This window comes from Centruroides vittatus, unplaced genomic scaffold (assembly GCF_030686945.1).
Source record: "Centruroides vittatus isolate TY-2023 unplaced genomic scaffold, ASM3068694v2 contig_507, whole genome shotgun sequence".
Lineage (NCBI taxonomy): Eukaryota > Metazoa > Arthropoda > Arachnida > Scorpiones > Buthidae > Centruroides > Centruroides vittatus.
Window position 1 is genome coordinate 75163 of NW_027122294.1, and position 20826 is coordinate 95988.

Genomic DNA, 20826 nt, shown 5'->3' on the forward strand with positions numbered 1-20826 from the left:
ATTCCGATTCACAAGATCAATTAAGTTCCTCAAACCCTTTGCTGACTCATAAGCTAGTTTTACAGAGTCCAGAATCGCATTAACCTCTTAACAGTGGAACAGTCAGCCGTAGCACTTTCACTTAGTTGTGGAGCTAAAGCGTGGGAAATTTTTTAAGAATTTTCCCACGCGTTTTTCTCGTTTCCGTTTAGGAAAAAAAATTTTTAAACAGTTACGTCTTGTAAAGAAAAAATCGTTCTTTATTGTCACATAATTTTTTTATATATGAATTTTTTTCGCGATAATTTTTTGCTAAAAATTTTTTTTTCAAATTTATATTAAATTCTTTTTTGATTTTTTATCCGATACGATTTTTTCAAAACTTTTGAATTTATTTTCAATTTTATAAAATTTTTTAAAGTTTTAGGCATTTAAGTAATGACGATTTTTTCCAACCTGCGAATCAAATTCAAGAAAATGTAATTGACAGTTAACGAATTTCATCCACAACAATAGAAGACGTAAAGGTTGTTATGACTACAACTGGCGGCCTTTCCCCCCAGACTGAAATGTGGGTGAAGGTCGTCTCGTGTTCTACTTTCTGTAGAAGTGACGTAATCATTGTAAATAAAAGAAAATTTCAGTATATCTTTTATTTAAAATTTTAAAATTCCTTGTTCAAATTTACGCCGAAATATTAAAGCGAATTAAAATATTAGCATTTTGTAAATAAACTTACTTGACATATAATAAATTTAAATAAATTAATCTTTAAGAAACAACAAAACAATAAAAAAATGTAGAAATATTTTTATATTCATCTTCACATTTATAACATATGTTATCGTCATTGACCGATATTTAATTTTAAAAACAATTTTCATCATTGGCATGCATCAGAAATGAAAGCATAACTTCCCTAAAACACTTCACTGAGTGGGTTCGCTTCACTCTGAAAAAGCTGACAGTTTTATCTCAGAAATCCAATGTGTGACCTACTTTCTCGAACATAGTAAAACAAACTAAGTTACAGTACAACAATACACATAAACACAAATAAATTAGTAGCCCAATAATACATACTTTCATGTAAATCCATATGTTATATCCAAAAGTCAGTTTTCCCAAATTGTCGAAAAATAAATTATTTTCAACTTTTCTTTCTGAATTTAGAAGTAATTCACAGTAAACTTTATGCCTTAAAATATCCATTGCAATCAACGCAAAATGTATGAATCCACGTAATAAAAAATTATCGCAGTGAACTTCGAATAAACGAGAAACACAGAATTATCGAACCGCACTTTACGAAATCTGGCGCGAACTGTCGTATACAATAAACAAAACGAAAATGCTCTTGTCCAATGTCATCACGTGACAAAAAGTTTCTAAATAAACGCTAAAAGTTTTAAAGAATTCTTTCACAAAAACCGATGAATTTAATTAATACACAATAACTAAATCTGCTTAATAAAGGTTAATAATTTTCCATTATAATTATGCAAATTAGATATAAAAAAGATCATCGCGCAAATTCTCCCGCGAACCATGGATGACTCTTACGTCATCTGGATTGAAGTTTCCTGCAAAATACTGAAAATTTTTATATAATTATTTTACTAATCCAGCCAAATTTAAATAATATAAAATGTCTAGATCTGTTTAATAAAGATTAGTAATGTACTATCATTAATATGGAAATTAGATATGACAAAGATCACTGTGGAAAAATTCCCGCCAAGATAAAAATAGCTTTCGGTCACGTGATCACCAAGAAATACGCCTTAAATTTAATGTTTGTGTACAAATTAATATATTTTAACTAATGTCATCGTTTAAAATTTGATGTTTCTGTAAAAATTAGTAAATTGTAACAAATTTCATCAAAGACAACAGAATAATTTTCAGCTTATAAAAACTCTACAATAAATGATTATTTCTTCGAAAGACGTCGATATGCACGAATAAATAATAAATATACAATAATGCTTTTATCCATTTTAAGTGGATATTGTAAACATTAAGCTATTTAATTTGTTTGGCTTTTATAATTTAGTTTCCGAATATTTTACTGTGAAATTCCATTTAGTAAACAGAAACAAAGACAAGCTATTAATTATAAACAGGACAATAGAATAATTTTTACGTAAATTGAGTGAAAATACAGAAAAAAACGAATTATATCAAAGATGGGGACAAACAAGCTTACATCCCCAGAACAGAGCTTATAATTTGTTGTCAATTTCAGCCTGTTCCTACTTCGACTGTTTTTTGTTGGTAAAAAGTTAATGTTTTAAGATGTTCTTAGTGAAGAAACATAAAAGTATCGAAATATAATATTCACACACACAAAAATATTCATGTATGTTGACATTAGAAATTTAAAATCAATTATAGAATGTCCTGGATAGAGATATCGTGTGATTGTTTCTTCTGTCTTATTTTGTTTTTCTACGTGAAAATAAGATATCTTTTATAACTATTGATAATATAAACATTTTGTTTCTTTATATATTACTTCAATTACAGCTGCAAACTTTAACACATGGAGCATGTGAGAAAGTATTATTGTATAGATTATTATATTTTTATGAATACAACTGAGACTCGTGACAATATATATTAACCTACTTTAAGTGTCAATATTTTATTTAGAATCATTTTAAACGTTATTATTACATCAAATTATGAAATGGAATGTTCCAAGTATAGGATTAAGAGGGAGGAGAAAGAAGCCATGCGTGGGGAAAAAATGAGTTTTTATCTAAATTATAATAAAATTTACTTATATTTACGAGAAATATCGATAATTTTCTTCTGGAGAAATGTATCTTGATAAAATTAATTATCTATATGAATGAAACTTTCAATAATACATTAGTTACAATGGCTGACATTCCTTTCTTACCCTTTCTGTAGTATGTCTTGTGTATTAAACATAGTTTCCTAGATTATAGCATAATAATGTGTATAAAAACGGAAAATTCTGTTAATTTGTAAACGCAGATAACTATCACATAACAAGCATACTGTAACCTCTGTATATTTAAAGTCAGGTATTCGCGATTGAATGTTTCTAAATAAGCCTGTTTAATCCGTAATTTATTTGACAGAAAGAAATTGTTTATGGCCGTATTTCATTTATATAATGTTTTTCTCGTGATATTATTTCTAATATCGGAAAACATTTCTAATATGGACATACATCAATATTTTTAATTCTGAATATTATATTTCGATACTTTTATCTTTATTCACTAACAACAAAGTACTTTTATTTTAAAAAAATAAGTGTTTACCAACAGAAAACAGTCAAAGTAGGAACAGGCTGAAATTGACAACAAATTATAAGCTCTGTTCTGGGGATGTAAGCTTGTTTGTCTCCATCTTTGATATAATTCGTTTTTTTCTGTATTTACACTCAATTTACGTAAAAATTATTCTATTGTCCTGTTTATAACTAATAGCTTGTCTTTGTTTATGTTTACTAAATGGAATTTCACAGTAAAATATTCGGAAACTAAATTATAAAAGCCAAACAAATTAAATAGCTTAATGTTTACAATATCCACTTAAAATGGATAAAAGCATTATTGTATATTTATTATTTATTCGTGCATATCGACGTCTTTCGAAGAAATAATCATTTATTGTAGAGTTTTTATAAGCTGAAAATTATTCTGTTGTCTTTGATGAAATTTGTTACAATTTACTAATTTTTACAGAAACATCAAATTTTAAACGATGACATTAGTTAAAATATATTAATTTGTACACAAACATTAAATTTAAGGCGTATTTCTTGGTGATCACGTGACCGAAAGCTATTTTTATCTTGGCGGGAATTTTTCCACAGTGATCTTTGTCATATCTAATTTCCATATTAATGATAGTACATTACTAATCTTTATTAAACAGATCTAGACATTTTATATTATTTAAATTTGGCTGGATTAGTAAAATAATTATATAAAAATTTTCAGTATTTTGCAGGAAACTTCAATCCAGATGACGTAAGAGTCATCCATGGTTCGCGGGAGAATTTGCGCGATGATCTTTTTTATATCTAATTTGCATAATTATAATGGAAAATTATTAACCTTTATTAAGCAGATTTAGTTATTGTGTATTAATTAAATTCATCGGTTTTTGTGAAAGAATTCTTTAAAACTTTTAGCGTTTATTTAGAAACTTTTTGTCACGTGATGACATTGGACAAGAGCATTTTCGTTTTGTTTATTGTATACGACAGTTCGCGCCAGATTTCGTAAAGTGCGGTTCGATAATTCTGTGTTTCTCGTTTATTCGAAGTTCACTGCGATAATTTTTTATTACGTGGATTCATACATTTTGCGTTGATTGCAATGGATATTTTAAGGCATAAAGTTTACTGTGAATTACTTCTAAATTCAGAAAGAAAAGTTGAAAATAATTTATTTTTCGACAATTTGGGAGAACTGATCTTTGTTTGGATGTAAATGAAGGCATGTAAATTTATTTGTGCATATAATTATCTAGTTCTAATTTCGAAACATTTATGGCATTTAGTGTTTATAAGCGTGTTATTTAGACATGTCTACTAATTTAGTGCTAAAACGTAGAACTACGTCAAAGAAGAATACAAACTTTAATTAGCAAGTAGTATCTTTATTAGAAAACTTATTTGTTGGTAGATTTTTTTACATTTAAAGTGTAATTAGATGAAACTAAATGGATGTGAACATAGAAAGTTGAATATGGCAAGAGTAATAGATAAAACTATTATTACATATTACTCGATCAGAAAAATTTACACTTGAAGAATTTTGTTTTGATAATTATTGCCTAGGGTTTATGTCGAAAATATTTTTCAGTTATATTTGTAATTACAGTTAATTCGAATAGTAATGGCGCTTAAATATTTATAGAATTAATTGAAGTTTTCGAGTTTTGTTTTGAGGAAACTGAGGAAGGCAAGAGTATCTACAGTTGTATAATGAACTGAATTTAAGTAAATTAGGTGACTTTGTATGTTTCGATGTAGTTTTTTATAATATTACGATATACGAACTTTCGATTTTGTAAATTGTATTATACTAAAAAATAAAGTTTTTCGTTATTCTCCTACTTAATGATGTATTTATAATGTTTCTGAACTAAATAATACTTATTAAATTGAAATCCGAGCTTTACAAAGTACTATGAATATTAGAGAAGACCGTTTTACTATAAACTACTACGCTTTTACTACAGCTTACTCCAATGTTGATTCTACGAAAAGTAGGTCAGACAAGGACCGTTAGACTAATGACGTAGGCTGTTTACTTTTTCCGGTCGCATCGGTGCACTCCCGATAGCGTCATTTACAGAAGTCACACCTACTTTTTTCTGACGCGAGCCAATTAGGAATATTAATTTTTTTAACCAATCAGATGACGGCGGGAGATTTAAATTCGATTTATGTCGATAGATGGCCGTCTAAAATTTCATATTTATTTTAATTTTCTTTCTTTTATTGTAAATTCTCGAGAACTAAAGGATATTCCAAAACAAAGTTGGAGAACCCAACTACTCGTGAAAATTCTACGACTTCACGAAATGGTCCAGGTATTTTATAAGAATTTTTGAACGGCTATTTCCGTCCTTCACCACTGCCACTCGATCGCCTTGGACGGCTATTTCCGTCCTTCACTGTTAAGAGGTTAACATGGGTTTCTACTATTAATTTCTTGTTTTCGTACCTCTCTTGTAACGCTTGAAACAATGAAGCAAATGAATCATTTAACGTTTGTAAACTCTTAGCTTCCCCTATGAGAGCAGCTTTCAAATAATGTAGTTTCTGTTCAGCCGATAGTTGCTCGCTTGACGAAATGATATTATCAAATTGCATTTTAAAGTTACTCCATTCTTCATATCTTCCAGAGAATTTCGGTAGAGGAATCTCTGGTAATTTAATATTAGCGGAGTTATTTCGACCTACGGGGGCCTGACTTACCATAACGACGGACGAATCCGCTTCTAATCGTTTAATACAAGACTGGATCTTAAATTTACAACTTGTAATTTTGTCCTCATATTCTTCACTATTGACTATCTCAGTGTCATAGTCAGTTGGGCTAGGAATGAGGCCCTCAATTTCCCCGTTTAACGTTCTCAACGACTCTTCCTTTCGACTAAACTGATCCAGTATTTCTAGAAAGGTTTCTGTCTCTTTATCATCACTTTCAACTAGACTATTGACTTTACTAATTAATCTCGTCACACTACCTCTTATCGAAACGCGTTTTTTCTTTCATTTCTCGAGCTGATCCATTTTAAACTCTCTACCACGTGTAACGGACAAATAAATTCTTCCTACCTTGGATAGGCGACTTAATGAAGTTTGAACTCAATCTTATTTGCTTGCGAAATTGTCTCTTTTCTTCTCATCCGCCTCGACGGACCAGATGTTTGTCGATCTTTAATGGACTGTATAAATATGAAAGAAAACAATTGCGGTTTGATAAAAGTTTAATGCGGTTTGCGGGTCGTTACACAAGAACAAGAAGAAAAAAAACAATATGGCTGACGCCCTTGGCCGTTACTTGGCCGTTACAAAAAACTCTCGTCTCCAAACGTTTTTTAATTATCATTTTTTCTTCTCACAAAAAATACGGTGGCGCTCGAGGCGGCAACAGTGATGAAGACACTATTCTTGGATTTGAAATAAATGTTAATAAGAAGTTATTTGGAGTAAAGAATCCTTGAATCCCGGATAGAGGTATGCAAGGTTACATAAAAGATTATTTTACTCTCTCTCTCGTTAAAATAAGATTCAATATATATCTAGGTTAGTATGAGAAAAAAAATCCCGTTAAAGAGAGTTAATCTACAATTCTAGGATACGAACTAAATATTAGAATCGTTCGCGACAAATCTATGAATATAGGTATAAACGTTAGTACGTTAAAATGAGGAATAAAAGGGAAAATGGCGGTGTGGGGATGACCTTGTTAATAGGATTGAACAATAGATTTTTGTTTTCGTGGAGTCGGGTTGCCTCGGGGGTTTTCTTCGTGGGAGGTGCCCGATTGTGCACTAGGTGAAGGCGGACTTCCGCTTTTGTTGAAGGCAGTCTCTTCGTGTTCCTCTTCCAGTGGAGGTCGGTGACCAGTCGCACGGGTCTTCTTGCATCGTGAGTAATGGCGATAACTATAAAGTAAACAAAGTCCCGTGAGGATAGCGCCTAGACAACCAGCAATAATGGTTATTATTAAAAATGGGTAATGTATGGGAGACGATTTTGTTGGCTCCCGTAATAGGTGATTTAGGTCGTATTGGACGTTGTTCAAAGAACGGTCTGCTAATCGAATATCGTAGTCCGATGTGAGTTTCGGGAGGTCAGGATCCTTAAGGCGTTTTTGCAGCAACAGGATCTCAGATTTGTTGACGATTTGTTCTAGTGGTGGCACTATTAATTGTTGTGCTATCTCCAATTGTATGGTGGTCTGCATTCGGAACGGCGAAGTAAGGACGAATCCAGGTACATAGCCGGTGCATGCGTTTGGGAGATGGAGTATTCCCGTTTTGTTTAATTTATGAGTAGTGGATGAAAATGGAGATTGTTGATGTCGAGTGGGACATCTAATAGTTAGGGTGAGAGGATTTGGAATAGAATAAATCCATGATCCTAGTTGATCAATCCTCTTAAAAATTGGCGGAAATTGTGGAACGATTTGGCGGGTACAAAGGTCTTTGACCGCGACTTCGTTGCCACTAAATAGTGCATATTCACAACTTTGTTGAGGGAAACGTCTGAATAGGTCCGTTTACGGAACAAATAGGAAAGTGATCCATTTTACAAATTATTAATTCGTAGTGTTGTAATAACATATAGGACTGTCTGTCCATGGATAAGGCGACTATAGGATAATTAGTCTGGATTTGGACGAATGTATTTAGATCAGGTATATATGTAGGAAATTTGATAATTTCGTACATATCGAAGTATCCACTAGGGGTGATTAATGGAATCTTAGCAAAGATTCTCAACTTACCAGGTACCGCTACAGCCAGGGTGGTAATCCACTGGTAGTATTTAAATAGCGTGTCAGGTCTTATAGGTTCGACCATTGTGTAACCTTCCGGAAGCTGCAGTTGAATGTCTCGGAGGGTACGTAACATGATTTCTCGTGATACGAAATAGGTGCTTAGTTGACCTTTTTCTAGTATATCAATCGCTCTCTCGTAAGGCTACTAGTTGGAGATGGAATTCTTGAATAGAGAATTCGAGTATCCGACTAATTATTTCAAACGCAAGTTCGTAACTATAGCGATTTAATAACTCTTTAAATGATTCTTGCCGTTTGAATAACACGTAGATTTGGTGTCGATTATTTTTGCTGATATTTAGAGTATCATTCAACAAGGTGGCTTGTGAGCGCAGTAAATGAATAATTCTCTCGTTTTGCTCATTGATGTTAGAGATTTCGACATTTAAGGTCGTAATATCCTCGGAGGTAGCTGTTCCGAAGAGGAATTTTAGAATTTTTCCTCCGCCGTGTATTAAACTTCGGCGTAAAGTGTTTAGGGCTGATAGGTCTCGATATTCCTTATGAAAATCAAGGAATGAGGTTTTCACAAGGAATGACTCTATGTTAAAGTCCTTTCTATATTACTTTTACTTCTACTCTCGAAGTGCGACTAATGTCCTATCAACATGTTATAAATCGTTTACAGGCTTAAGGAGGAGGATGACCGACTAACGGCAGGAGAAATAAGTCGAGGAATTCGACTGCGAGTGGGTCTCGATAGAACCCAAGGTCGATCAGCAACTGACCCTTGACTGCGACGAGCATAGGGTGGAGTGGTCTCCTGTTCTTCTTCCGTTTCCGGTTCGGAAACTTCGCGTTCGGGCTTGCGGTCATCTCTCTCACTTTCGCTCTCGCTATCCGGTTCTGTCTGTTCTTCCGGTAGCGAAGGGAGTATGGAGGACTGAGTGAAGTCATCCTCAGAGTCGGATAGCTTGCCAGGTAGTGGCGTGGCCGTTAATGGGTTTTCTCCCTGTGATACCATAGGTTGATCGACAGTCGTGTTAGTGTCATCTTGCTGTATTCTAGGTCGCTTTCTTTTCCTATGGGCTGCAATTATTCCTCTTGTGCTCCGGGTTTGTTGATTCCTTTTCCTTTCGGCGGGAGTAACTCGTTCATTTCGGAAGATGTCCGAAGAGCTTTCATTTAGGGTAGTGATCTGAGAGAAGTTTTTCTTCCTGTTACTAGTATCTCTTCGCTTCCTTTTCTTCCTGCGCGGCCGTCGGGAAGTGCAGAAATGAACAGTCCTCTGATTGGGTAAAATCACCTGTGCATTAGCAAAATCTAGTGTTAATTGTAGGGCTTCGATGAAGTCTCGTCCCAATATCCCGTCACACGGGTTTGTGATCTCGGCTCGCACGATGGCACATGGCATGGAAAATTTCTTTCCCCGTAGTTTGAACCTGGGGGTTGCTGTTCCAATAGCGGTGGTTGGCTTCCCTAAAGGATTTCCTAATTTTCGTCTAAGTCCAAACTTTACAGATGCTTTTCCCTTCAATTTGTTTGCTAGGTCATTCGATATGATCGTACATTCTGCTCTAGGATTAATTTGCATCTTCACAGGAATATTATTGACATAAACCAATATAACAGGTTTAGGTCTTGAATAGATTGTCGTTAGTCCTATCCTGCCTTTCCATCTCGTGTCGCTTTCCTCTCCTGATGAATCTGTTTGAGGAGGAGAAAAGGTTCTACCTGAATCAGTATAGCGTCGTTTCCGCTCAACTGTAGGATTTCTTCTAGGTCTATTTGGAGGTCGTTGACCTTTGATTCTCTGAACTTGGCCTCTCCAGCGATTTCGATCCTCTGCTGGAGACTGGGATCTGAATCGAACCCTATCTCTATCATTGTTTGGGTCATTACTGTTATTATATCGGTTCCGGTTCCGATTTTGATTAGGTCGATCGAATCGGCGATTAGGGGCGTTCGACCGATTTTCGTTGCGCTTAAGAGGCGGATTATTATAGGAATTGTTATTGTAGGAGTTAGGAGTATAGCCTCCTCGATGATTTCGGCGAGATATAGGATCTCTAGAGCCGAATCGAGGAGAGTTTCGGATTAGTCCGTCCATTTTAGCTTTTAAGTCCTCCATCGCTGACGTTAGTTGCGCTAAATCCTCCTGAGATGAGGTTTTATCGCTTTCCCTTACTGTTCGCATGATTCCTCTTGGATGCGCGGTGAGACTTTCGATTGTTTCCTCACTGATCGCGGCTTTTAGAGCCTCATCGAATGTCTCAGCCTCACGGCTCATTACGCGCTGCCGGATTCTTATGTCTATTCCGTTCAAAAATTGCGCTTTAAGCCTTTCATCTAACTCCTTCCTCTGAACTCGTTCAATAATCGCGGTCTCGGCGGCAGTCGCGCCAGGCTCCGGCGTAATTTCTATCTCCATCGCCAGTGCTTGGAGTCTAGCAGCATAAGTCTGTACGTCCTCGTCCCTTTTCTGCACGCACGCATAAAATTTAGATAATCGAAAGGAAAATGGCTCCCGTTCAAAACGCGCTATCATTAACTCGCCTAAATTCGTCAAAGTCCTCCACTTCTTTTATTCTTCGAGTCCTTTCGGACGAATTCTCTCGCGATACCCGTAAGTTTTAATTTTGCCACTGCCAGCATCTGGGCCTTGGACCATGCCGCTACCTTAGTAACATCGGCTAACGAATCAAAAAAGTCCGTCACCCGAGGGCCTCCTGCTTCTCCCGAGAATACGGGTAATAGGGGTATTATTCCGCCTAGGCCTCCCAACTGTAAGGGGATTCGGTGCCGGATTAGGATTTGGGTGGGCAGGCCCAGCCGCATCGCGGGGATCGTCTTCCATTATGTTTTTCGTTAGTTCTTACAACTAGGTCTGAGATTCTAATACGACCCTACTCCTATGATTCCTAATTCAACTCAATTCGACCTCTCTCCCGACTGTGGCTGTTTTTCGCCTTATCGATTTTTCGAAAAAGTCGAGACCCCACTCCTGACACCAATATGTGAGATCCCGGGGAGGTAAGAGTTTGTCGTACCTCTTTTTCCGGTGACTCACGTGTCAAGGATGGCTGTTACGTAGACGGCGCGTTACGCGTTACGCGAGTGGAGAAGGAGGAAGGATGGGGTCGACGATAAGGCGAAGCCGACAGTCAAGAAAGACACCATTTTATAACAAAACAAGATTTAATAAAAGCTAAACAATCTAAAGTACACTTCTACCCTCGTATACAAAAAGGGGCCGGAGAGAGAGAGTTTACAATTATTTTTCATACCTCTTAACAAGTCCGTAATAGACGGAGTTCGTAATGGACGAATATTCTCTCAGAGGTGACGATGATGTTCGGGATGACAGAGAATCAGTTAATGGGACGATGGCGCGTCGAATCTTAGAATTCGTAGACTGGACAATGCCACTTAAAACATAGACACCTTGAAACTTTCGGGTTCGGTCGACGGCATAGTGCACTTCTTAGTGGAGAGACGATCCGACCCCTTTAGGGGGGAAGGAAGCGTCTTTTATAAGTTTTTGATGGGAAAACTTGTCACGTGAGCGAAAACGAATCGCTATTAGGGCCATAGGTGTTCCCGGGATATTAAATAAACGACTAGTTCGGACGCTAACTATAAACCATCGTGCAAGATGATCTACCTGCTCCGAAGGAATAACGGCTTGTTGACAGTTAGGGGACAATCGTTGCCATTCGAGGGTCAACAATTTCCCGGGTATGGAATGTTGTTGATTAAGTCGTTTATAACTGGAGTGAAATAATTTAGAAATTCTAGGTTCTTAACTTCCAGATTTCACAATAGTTTTGGCTATGGTTTCTAGTATTTTTATGTATCATGTTGTCGGTCTCGGCCTCATCCTTTGGGAATAGGTCATTGAAGATGTCCTTGTAGGTGTCTTCAATGCTGGTGGCCTGACTATATGGCTTAATGAGAGAGGCTGGAGGGGTGAGTGTTTTCTTCTTTTTGACCACGGTGTAGAACGGAATGGACCAAGGGCCCAAGGTATTGGCAGCTGTGCAAAACTTTTTCCAAGACGTTTTACGGGAGTTGTTAATGAGAGTTTTATACTCTCTGAAGATGGTTTGGTAATCCTCCTTCCTAAGCTGTTTTAAAGTTATGTCATGAGTGTTGTTGTATCTCTTCCTAGCCTGCCTTACCTGCTTACGCTTGGAAGTAAGGTCCTGGTTCCACCAGGGAACGGAGGGCTTGCAGACTTTGACCTGAGTGGAGCTATGATAAGCATTCCTGATGGTATCTTGTAGGTTGTTGACCATGCAATCTAAGTCTTGAGGGGAGTTAATATTGATTATGCCGGTAGGATCCCAGAGACGTTTAATTAAGTTCTCATAGTTATTCCCAGTTTGTCTGGTTCACTATCTGGTAGTTTACAGGGCAGTCATATCTTTGTATGGTAGTCAGAATATAGGCATGGTCGCTAGCCAATGTATACTTGAGAGTACAGCAGTTTATTTCCATGTTGTTGAGTTCATTATTGCCCAAGCAGATGTCTATCCAATTTTTTCCATTTGAACTGGAGAAAGTGGGTTGCGGGCTGCTGTTAAGCGAATGCAGGTCCAGCTCAGTCGTCAGCTCGCAGACAGCCAACCCCTTTGGGTCCTCGAATGGACTAAACCAGATGGGGGATTTGGCATTAAAGTCCCCGCATATTAGGGCAGGGTGTGGGGGGAGATTTTCAATAGCCCTTTTGATGTCCTGAAGGGTCGGGTTTATATCATCCGAAGGAGGGCAGTAAACACAGATAATGTGCAGCTTAGTGGAGTTCATATTAACACTTATGGTGATGATGCCGTTGGTACAGAGGTGAAAAATCTGGTGGCATGTGAGGTTCTTATTATTAATCAAGAAGCCTGCACGGATTGGGTTATTGTCTTTTTTATGGGTTATAATGTGACCTTGCCCAAGCATGGAGACCTTATTATTATGAATATAGGGTTCCTGAAACACCAAGATGTCAATGTCTTTATCAGCCATGAAATGGATAGCTTCAGAAAAAGCAGCCTTACATTTCTGGAGATTTATTTGTAAAATGTTGAGTCGCCTTTTAGTACTGCTGCTGTTGTTTCCTTGCGAAAGCCATTGGGGTGGTAGTCGTTGCTTTATTACGATGATTCCTGGGTGTATTATTCATAATGGGTGTTATTAACTTGATAGGTCTTGTATCTTCTTAGTATGGGGCAGTGTTTGTCGAAAGCAATGATCCTATGTGTGTGTGGTGTATTCGGCTCCGTTTTTCATCGATGTTTTCTACGGTTCTGCTTATCGGATCTTTGAAATTTAACCACCGCTGGATAGATCTTTTTACCAGCTCTCCGTAAGTGTTTTACTTTTTAATTTTGGTTAACGCTTTTTTGTTTTATAAGCGTTTTTGTTTTCGGCTTTTGTCGGCCTGCATCGGGCTCGTTATTTAGTTTCCGCTCGGTCCGGTGACGGTTTTAGGGGGCCCGCGTGCTCTTCTACGCGCCACCCAATTTTGGTTGCCATAGTATCTTTTTTTGCCGAGTTATTCTGTTTTTTCTTTGTCACCGTTAGACAAAGATCCTCGTGGTCGCCGCTCGGTCGTCTTAGCCACTCGGTGTGTTTCAGCCGCTGCGGCGTTTCTTCTGCGCCGGGCTTCGTCTATCTTTACCGGGCATTTTCGAGACGGCGTTGGTGTTACTCTCACCCGCTGTCAGTCGTGTAATTTTCTTTTTTAATTTCTTTTATTTTTCCTTGTGCTAGTCGTGTTTCGCCGTTCAGCGTGTTACAGCCGCTTCGGCGTTTCTTCAGTGTCGGGCTACGGCACGTTAGTAGGCTTGGTTCGTGTCATCTGTGGTGCTTGTCTTGCGCATCCTCGGCCCACGCTGTCGTGTTTTGCTTTATTTTCTTTTTTTCTCGTCACCGGACGTCATTCGCCGTTTGGCTTATCTTGTAGCCGTTCGGCGTAGCTAATCTTGTCGGCGGGGCTCAGCTTATCGGCGTAGCTATTCAAGTCGGCGGGGCTCAGCTAATCGGCGTAGTTTTAGCCGATCGGCGTTTCCTCTGTTTTATTGTTTTTTCGGGGTCTATTCTTATTCGCATCTTCAATGGAGGACCCGAAGGTTATCCTCGAGTCGCTGGGGGACTGTTCTTCTCAACCACCCGCCAGTACATCGGCAGATAGTGAAAATGAAGAAGACACACCCTGTACCTGGGATTCTGATGAAGATATTCTCAAGGAAGCTAATGTTAGTCTAGGGAGGATCATGGAGCTTGTCCCAGAGTCCACCAACTCCACTGTGCGAAAACACGAAAGGGCTGAAGTCAGGAAACGAGCTGCACGAATGTTCGCAGCTATTCATCAGATGTATGGAATGCTCAAAGAACTGAGATCCAAAACTTCTCAAATTTTAACACCAGCTACTGTCTCCAAAACCTACGCAGATATCGTCAGCTCAGGAGCTAAGCAAAGTAACACCACTAAAACAATTACTAGATCTCTATCTTCTAAGATACAGCAGGAAGGCAGTGGGGGGACACACGCTGTTTTGGTGTACCCCAAAGCAGAAGACCAAGATACAAACGAAAACCCGGATAAATTAATCAACACTCTGAAAGAAGCCATCCAACCACACGAGTTGGGGATTAGCATCAAACGAGTTTACAAAGTTAAAAACCAAGGGATCTGTATAAGGGTTCAAAATAATAAAGATGGAGAAACACTTAGGGAAGCTATAGAAGGCATCCCTTCAATTAAAGAAAAAGTTAAATGCCATGTTACAGAGGGCCGTAGACCCCGAATCATTCTCTTAAACGTCCCAAATTCGGTCGAAGAGCAATATCTAATACAGACTCTATATAAACAAAACAACATATGGATGGGCCACACCTTAGAAAGTTTCACTCAACAATGCCGCATTAGTACGGTGTTCAATAAGGGACGTACAAAAGAAAACTGCAGACACATGGTGTTATCGGTTACTCCAGCAATACGTAGCCTTATCATAAATAACCGTCACCTCTCGTTGTCTTGGGCCACGGTGCGAGGCCGATGACTTTATCCCGGTCACCAGATGCTACCGCTGCTGCGGCTTTAATCACCTAGCAAAGGACTGCCAAGAACTAACTCGATGTAGCCACTGTGCCAAGTCGCACAAATTCAACGAGTGCACAAAGAGACACAGCACCCCTTGCTGCACTAACTGCAACAATTACAACAAAGAAGTAACTGCAAACAAAAGGGTTCCAGCAAATCATAACGCTTTTAGTCAGGATTGCACTATTCTACAAAAAATAAAAACGCAACGAATTCAACAAACTGATTATGGGGTGTAATCAAACCAACATTAAAACTCAGCCTTCTATCAACACCCTGACTCATACCGGTAGCCCAAGCATGCATTCAACTGCTATGTGCAACTTCCGTCTCACACTCCTCACCATCAACACTCAGAGGTCCAAGGCCGCTTCTTCGTTCGTTAAAAAAATGGTGGACGATCATAAAGCCGACATCGTTCTCATACAGGAACCCTACCTTGTCAACAACTCAATTGTCCGGTTTGGGAAATGGAGAGTTCACCCCCCCTCAGAACTTCTGTAGCACTATCAAAGCGGGAATACTCATTTGCAGCAAAAACATCATAGCCAACTTCTGCCCAGACCTCAGCACCGATCACATCACTACCGTTCTGCTTACTCACGGCAATAACCGCCTTTATCTCTCATCAGTCTACTGTTCACCAAACGATGACATACACCATCTGATTGATGAAATGCAGTACATACACCCCAAAATTAGTGCTTTCCCCTGGGTTACTTCTGGGGATTTCAATGCAAAATCCCCAGTCTGGCACAGCCCAGAAGAAGACCCCCGCGGTTTTTCTATTTGCGAGTATATGTCAAGGAACCAAATTGTTTCCTGCAATACCAGCCCACTCCCGACCTTCTTCTGCACTCGTGGGAAAAGTTGGGTCGATCTGTGCCTAGCTAATGACAAGGCCCACAAGCTCGTCACCTATTGTAGCACTCTGGAAGAAAATAGCTTGAGTGACCATAGGTACATTAAGACTTACATTAAAACCAGCAACCCTATAAATATCAATAACAACATCACAATCAGGAAGACTAACTGGACCACTTTTCAAGATCTCTTCAAGCAGTTCTGGGCAACCCCAATTCAGGGGATCCTCTCGGACATTACCAACGTTGAGGAGCTAGCCGACCATTTAACCACTTCTATATTGAACTCTTACCACTACTCTACCACCATAAAAGAGATAAATCATAGTAATGCACCATGGTGGAACAACACGCTTAATAGACGAAGACGCAATGTCAGGCGCCTTTATAGGCTTTTTAAAAGAGAAAACAACCCAACGCTCAAAGAGATCAAAAAGACAAACTACCTTGAAGAGTTTCGCATCTATAAAACCGAAATTAACACAGCGAGGACGCAGGCATGGAAAAAGTACTGCAGCGAGATTGGCAATAAGAGCGCATGGAGTGATCCCTATCACACGGTGCTTAAGCCAAGAAAAGCTACAAGTATCCCTGTTAATATCAAAAGGGAGGATGGTACATTTACATCAGAGCTTTCAGAAGCCTATAAACACCTTCTCGACACACATTTTCCTTTGGATGATTCCAGCAAAGACAACTACACTCAAACTAGCATCAGGAATAGTGTCTTAACTCATCCAAACTCTAACAACGATGTCCCTTTCACTTTTGCCGAAGTCCGTGCAGCAATTTTCACCATGCGCAACAAGAAGGCCCCAGGTGTTGATGGGATTACACCCCTCATGGCTAAAAAGGCATACGAAGCAGTTCCTATCGCCTTTGTTTACACTTACAACAAATGCCTTGAAAACCAACAATTCCCCACCTCCTGGAAAAACGCTGCAATCAAGTTCATCCCTAAAGTCGGCAAAGCAACACCAGATAAGGCGACCGACTTTAGGCCGATTAGTCTTTTACCAGTCTTGGGCAAAGCCCTAGACGGGCTCATAATCAACCGTATTAACCACTACCTCTACTGCAATAACCTCCTCCATAATAACCAGTTCGGCTTCGTCCCAAAAAAGTCCACCTACCACGCCCTACATCATGCCATGCAATTCATCGCTAAGGCCTGGGACATCAATCACCATGTGCTCATGGTTTCTATTGATTACAGTAATGCTTTTAATTCACTCTGGTGGCCATCACTTCTAAGCTCTCTCAAGCGGCACAAATGCCCTAGCAACCTTTATAACATCCTGAAAGACTATCTCAACAACAGGTCTGTAGGAAGTTATGACCTAGACCCACCGATTATACAAAATATGACGCGCGGCTGCCCGCAGGGCTCTAGGTCGGGCCCAGGGCTATGGAACATTATGTATGACGAGCTTCTTCGAATCAATCCAAGCAACATCAGCGTGCCCTGGGTCCTTCAGGGCTATGCGGATGACACCCTTCTGATGCTCTCGGGCAGAAATAGTGAAAAGCTTCAGGAGGAAGCTAACAAACTTTTAAACGTCATTCACACTTGGAGCGACAACAACAAGCTTACAATCAATACAGACAAGTCAATCTGTATGCTAATGTCACGGGGGCGCCAGCTACAGAAACCCCCCTCCTTAAAGATAAACGGCATAAAAATCAAGCACACGAACAAACTAAAGTATCTCGGCTTAATTCTAGATCAAGGCCTCAAATGGAATTATCACATTGACCATGTCTGCAGTAAAGCGGCCAAATTAGCGAACCTTTTGTGCTATCTAGCTGGTAAAAACTGGGGGCTTAATGTTAACAACCTAATCCACATTTACAAGCAGGCCATAGAGCCTATTATCCTGTATGGCATCGCCGATCTGGGAAACAGCTGCTTCCCGGGCTCATATCAAACGCGCCCTTGACAAAGTCCAACGAATCTGCTTACTTCGCATATCCGGCGCTTATAGGACATCACCAACGGCATCGCTGCAAGTTATTACTGGTCTCCCTCCGCTCTTCCTCAGGGCTCAAGCCATCATGGCTTTGTGGAGGTTAACCCACCTCAACATGACCACTCAAAAAAAGAAAGATTTCATCAACTACCTCCGCATTGGCCTCTTGCCAAACCTTGATATGGACTCGCTCTTTAACCTAAATTGTAAAACCCGAACTAAAACTTTTTATCCATCACCTCTTCACCCGGCCAAGCAGCCCATCATCTACATCAACAACGACCTCGGCACGTCCTTCTCCACTCAAATCGTCTATACTGACGGTTCTAGGTCCAAGGACGGTGTGGGAGCCGGCCTGGCCCACTACTCTACCCACAACAATACATTTATCCACCGTGAAAGCTTCCACCTTGCCGGCCACTGCACTATAATGCAAGCCGAGCTTTATGCAATCTACAGAGCCCTTCAGTACGTCAACACCTCCCGCAACCTCAGGAACAGCCGCATTGTCATCTGCTCTGATAGTCGTGCTGCTCTCCTTAGCCTCAACACCAACAAAAGTGGCGGCAATCTCCAGAGGCTCATCATCCAAGAATTGATCAAATGCAACAACAGGGTCATTTTCCTATGGACCCGATCCCACGCCGGCGTCATAGGAAATGAAGAAGCAGACCGCCTTGCAAAAGAGGGGGCCTCCAACTCATCTATACTCGCCTACGATGACATTCCTTTAATAGCAACAAAACACCTAATTCAAGACACGGCCTTTGGCATCTGGCAACGCCTGTGGGATGAAGGTAATACAGGCAGAACCACCTACAGCTTTTTTCCGAACATCCATAACAGACTAAAACTAAACTACGTCACAGTTAACTTTATCACCAGCCAGCTGTTCACCAATCATGGCAACTTTCAAGGATATCTACACCGGTTCGGCCACAGTGACACCCCCCACTGCCAGTGCGACAACATGTCTGTTCAAGACAACGAACATCTAATATTCAAGTGCAGCAAGTTCGACCATCTGAGGTATAACCTATTCAGGACGGTCATACAGGAAGGCCATAACTGGCCATGTGAACTCAGTGAACTAGTGCACAATAAGAACACTTATAAGGAACTCATGGCTTTTATCGAAGCCACAAAAGCTCTGGACTTACGTTTAAACTCCTAGCACTTCTCGCGTTTATTACTGTTTACACTTTATTTCTGTTAGTACTCATCTACTGTTACGAGTTCTCTAATGTCACGTGTCCTTATATTTACTGTAAATTTTGCATGTATTTTATTTTATGTTACTGGTATTAATCTTATTTTTTTTTTTTTTTTTTTTTGTATTATTCGACCCGCGATTTAATTTTTCGCAGACTCACACTCTGCGTCTTTATGTATACTTTTTTATTATATTATTCATTAATATTGTCATAATTTTCTCAACTCGGCAAATGTTAGCCGCAGTTTCTGTACGCATGGAAAATGTCCATGTTTTGTAAATATGTATATAATTGCTTTTTAAATAAACACTCGGTGCGGCTCATGACCTCCCCTTCCTCTTATCACTTCTTTTCAAACTCTTCACCCCCTTTCGGCCTCTGCCAAAGCAACTTTCTCTTAAACTAACTCCTTCTCATTTCTTTTCATCCCCTTCGAGGATATACCTATGAGTAATGCCTCCTATCACCTTTATAATAATCTATAATCTATCTTCTTAGTACGGGGCAGTGTTTATCGAAAGCATTATGATCTATTTCAATAGTTTGTGGTCTGGTACCGATTTATTAAAGGTGACACAATTTATGCATTTGGGGCCTCTTTTAAGATTAGGACAGTCTTTAAATTTATGTTTTTTTGTGCAGTGACTGCATCTCTGTTTTTCTTCGCAACGGTGTGAAGTGTGGCCAAATCCTGCACAATTAAAACATCTAGTGAGGAAGATGTAATCGTCTATTTGTAGGGAGCTCCATCCTACAAAAAGCCTTCCGTGGTGCATCATGGCATTTCTGATCATTGGGTGAACAGTTAGTATAGTATGTTTTGCATGTTGATTGCCTCTTGGGTTGAAGCTGTGGGTAACTTGTATTTCTTTATGGTATTCTTCCTCTGATAGTATTTGCTGCAGGAATGGATTCTGTTGGTATATTTCATTAATGAGCTCAGTGTCCTTAGTATCCGAAGGAACATTAAAAAGTATGAGTTTTGGTAGTTTCTTGTTGCGTTCTGTTATCCTCAGCTTTTTTGACAGGATTGGATTGTTTTGTATGGATTGTTGCAAAGAATGGATGTCCTCTTTGTCCTGGACATGGATATCAAAGTCCTCACTAGGCAGAGGTCTTACCCTGTTTACCCTGATTCCCAGTTGGCAAGGATTAATGTGTTCCAGAACCATTTTCATGGTTTCTTCTGGAATGGGTATAGGTTCATCTTGTTGAGTTTTTACTGATAAGATTATGCTATGCCCAGCTTTTTTAGGGTTATCCTTACCTTCAAATTTAGTAGTGTTTGCAGAGATGAATTTTGTTGTTGCACTTAGCTGCCTTGGATTTTTCTTGAGAGTATCAGCATATGTCTCTTTGACAGGGTCCTGTGGCATGTCTGCCTGTTGTTTAGTCCTTTCTCTCAGGGCTAATACCAAGCCAAAAATCTGGTTGGCTGCCGCATGCATCTGTATCGCGGCATTACGCGCAGCTTTACGATCTGCCACTCTAATTGCTGCAGTACTGTCCAAGTTCAGAGAGGCAATAATCGTGCCTAAGTTGTCATTAATACCCGAAATAAGGTCTTCCTCAACAAAGCTATTATTCAGACTTTCCTCCATATTAGGATTTGGAGAGTCAGCCATGTGGCGTGGGAGAAGCCAATCGGCTTAAAGAAAATTCCAGTAAACCAAAAGCGGAAATGTTTGGACAAAG

The 20826-nt window shown here is 39.3% G+C and overlaps 1 protein-coding gene across 1 annotated transcript; it reads left to right on the forward strand.

The window, feature by feature from the left end:
* Positions 1 to 18032: 18032 nt before the first annotated feature.
* LOC136978348 (uncharacterized) lies at positions 18033 to 19091 on the forward strand. Its single transcript, XM_067274055.1, has one exon. The coding sequence runs from the start codon at positions 18033 to 18035 to the stop codon at positions 19089 to 19091; it is 1059 nt and encodes a 352-aa protein (XP_067130156.1).
* Positions 19092 to 20826: the final 1735 nt, after the last annotated feature.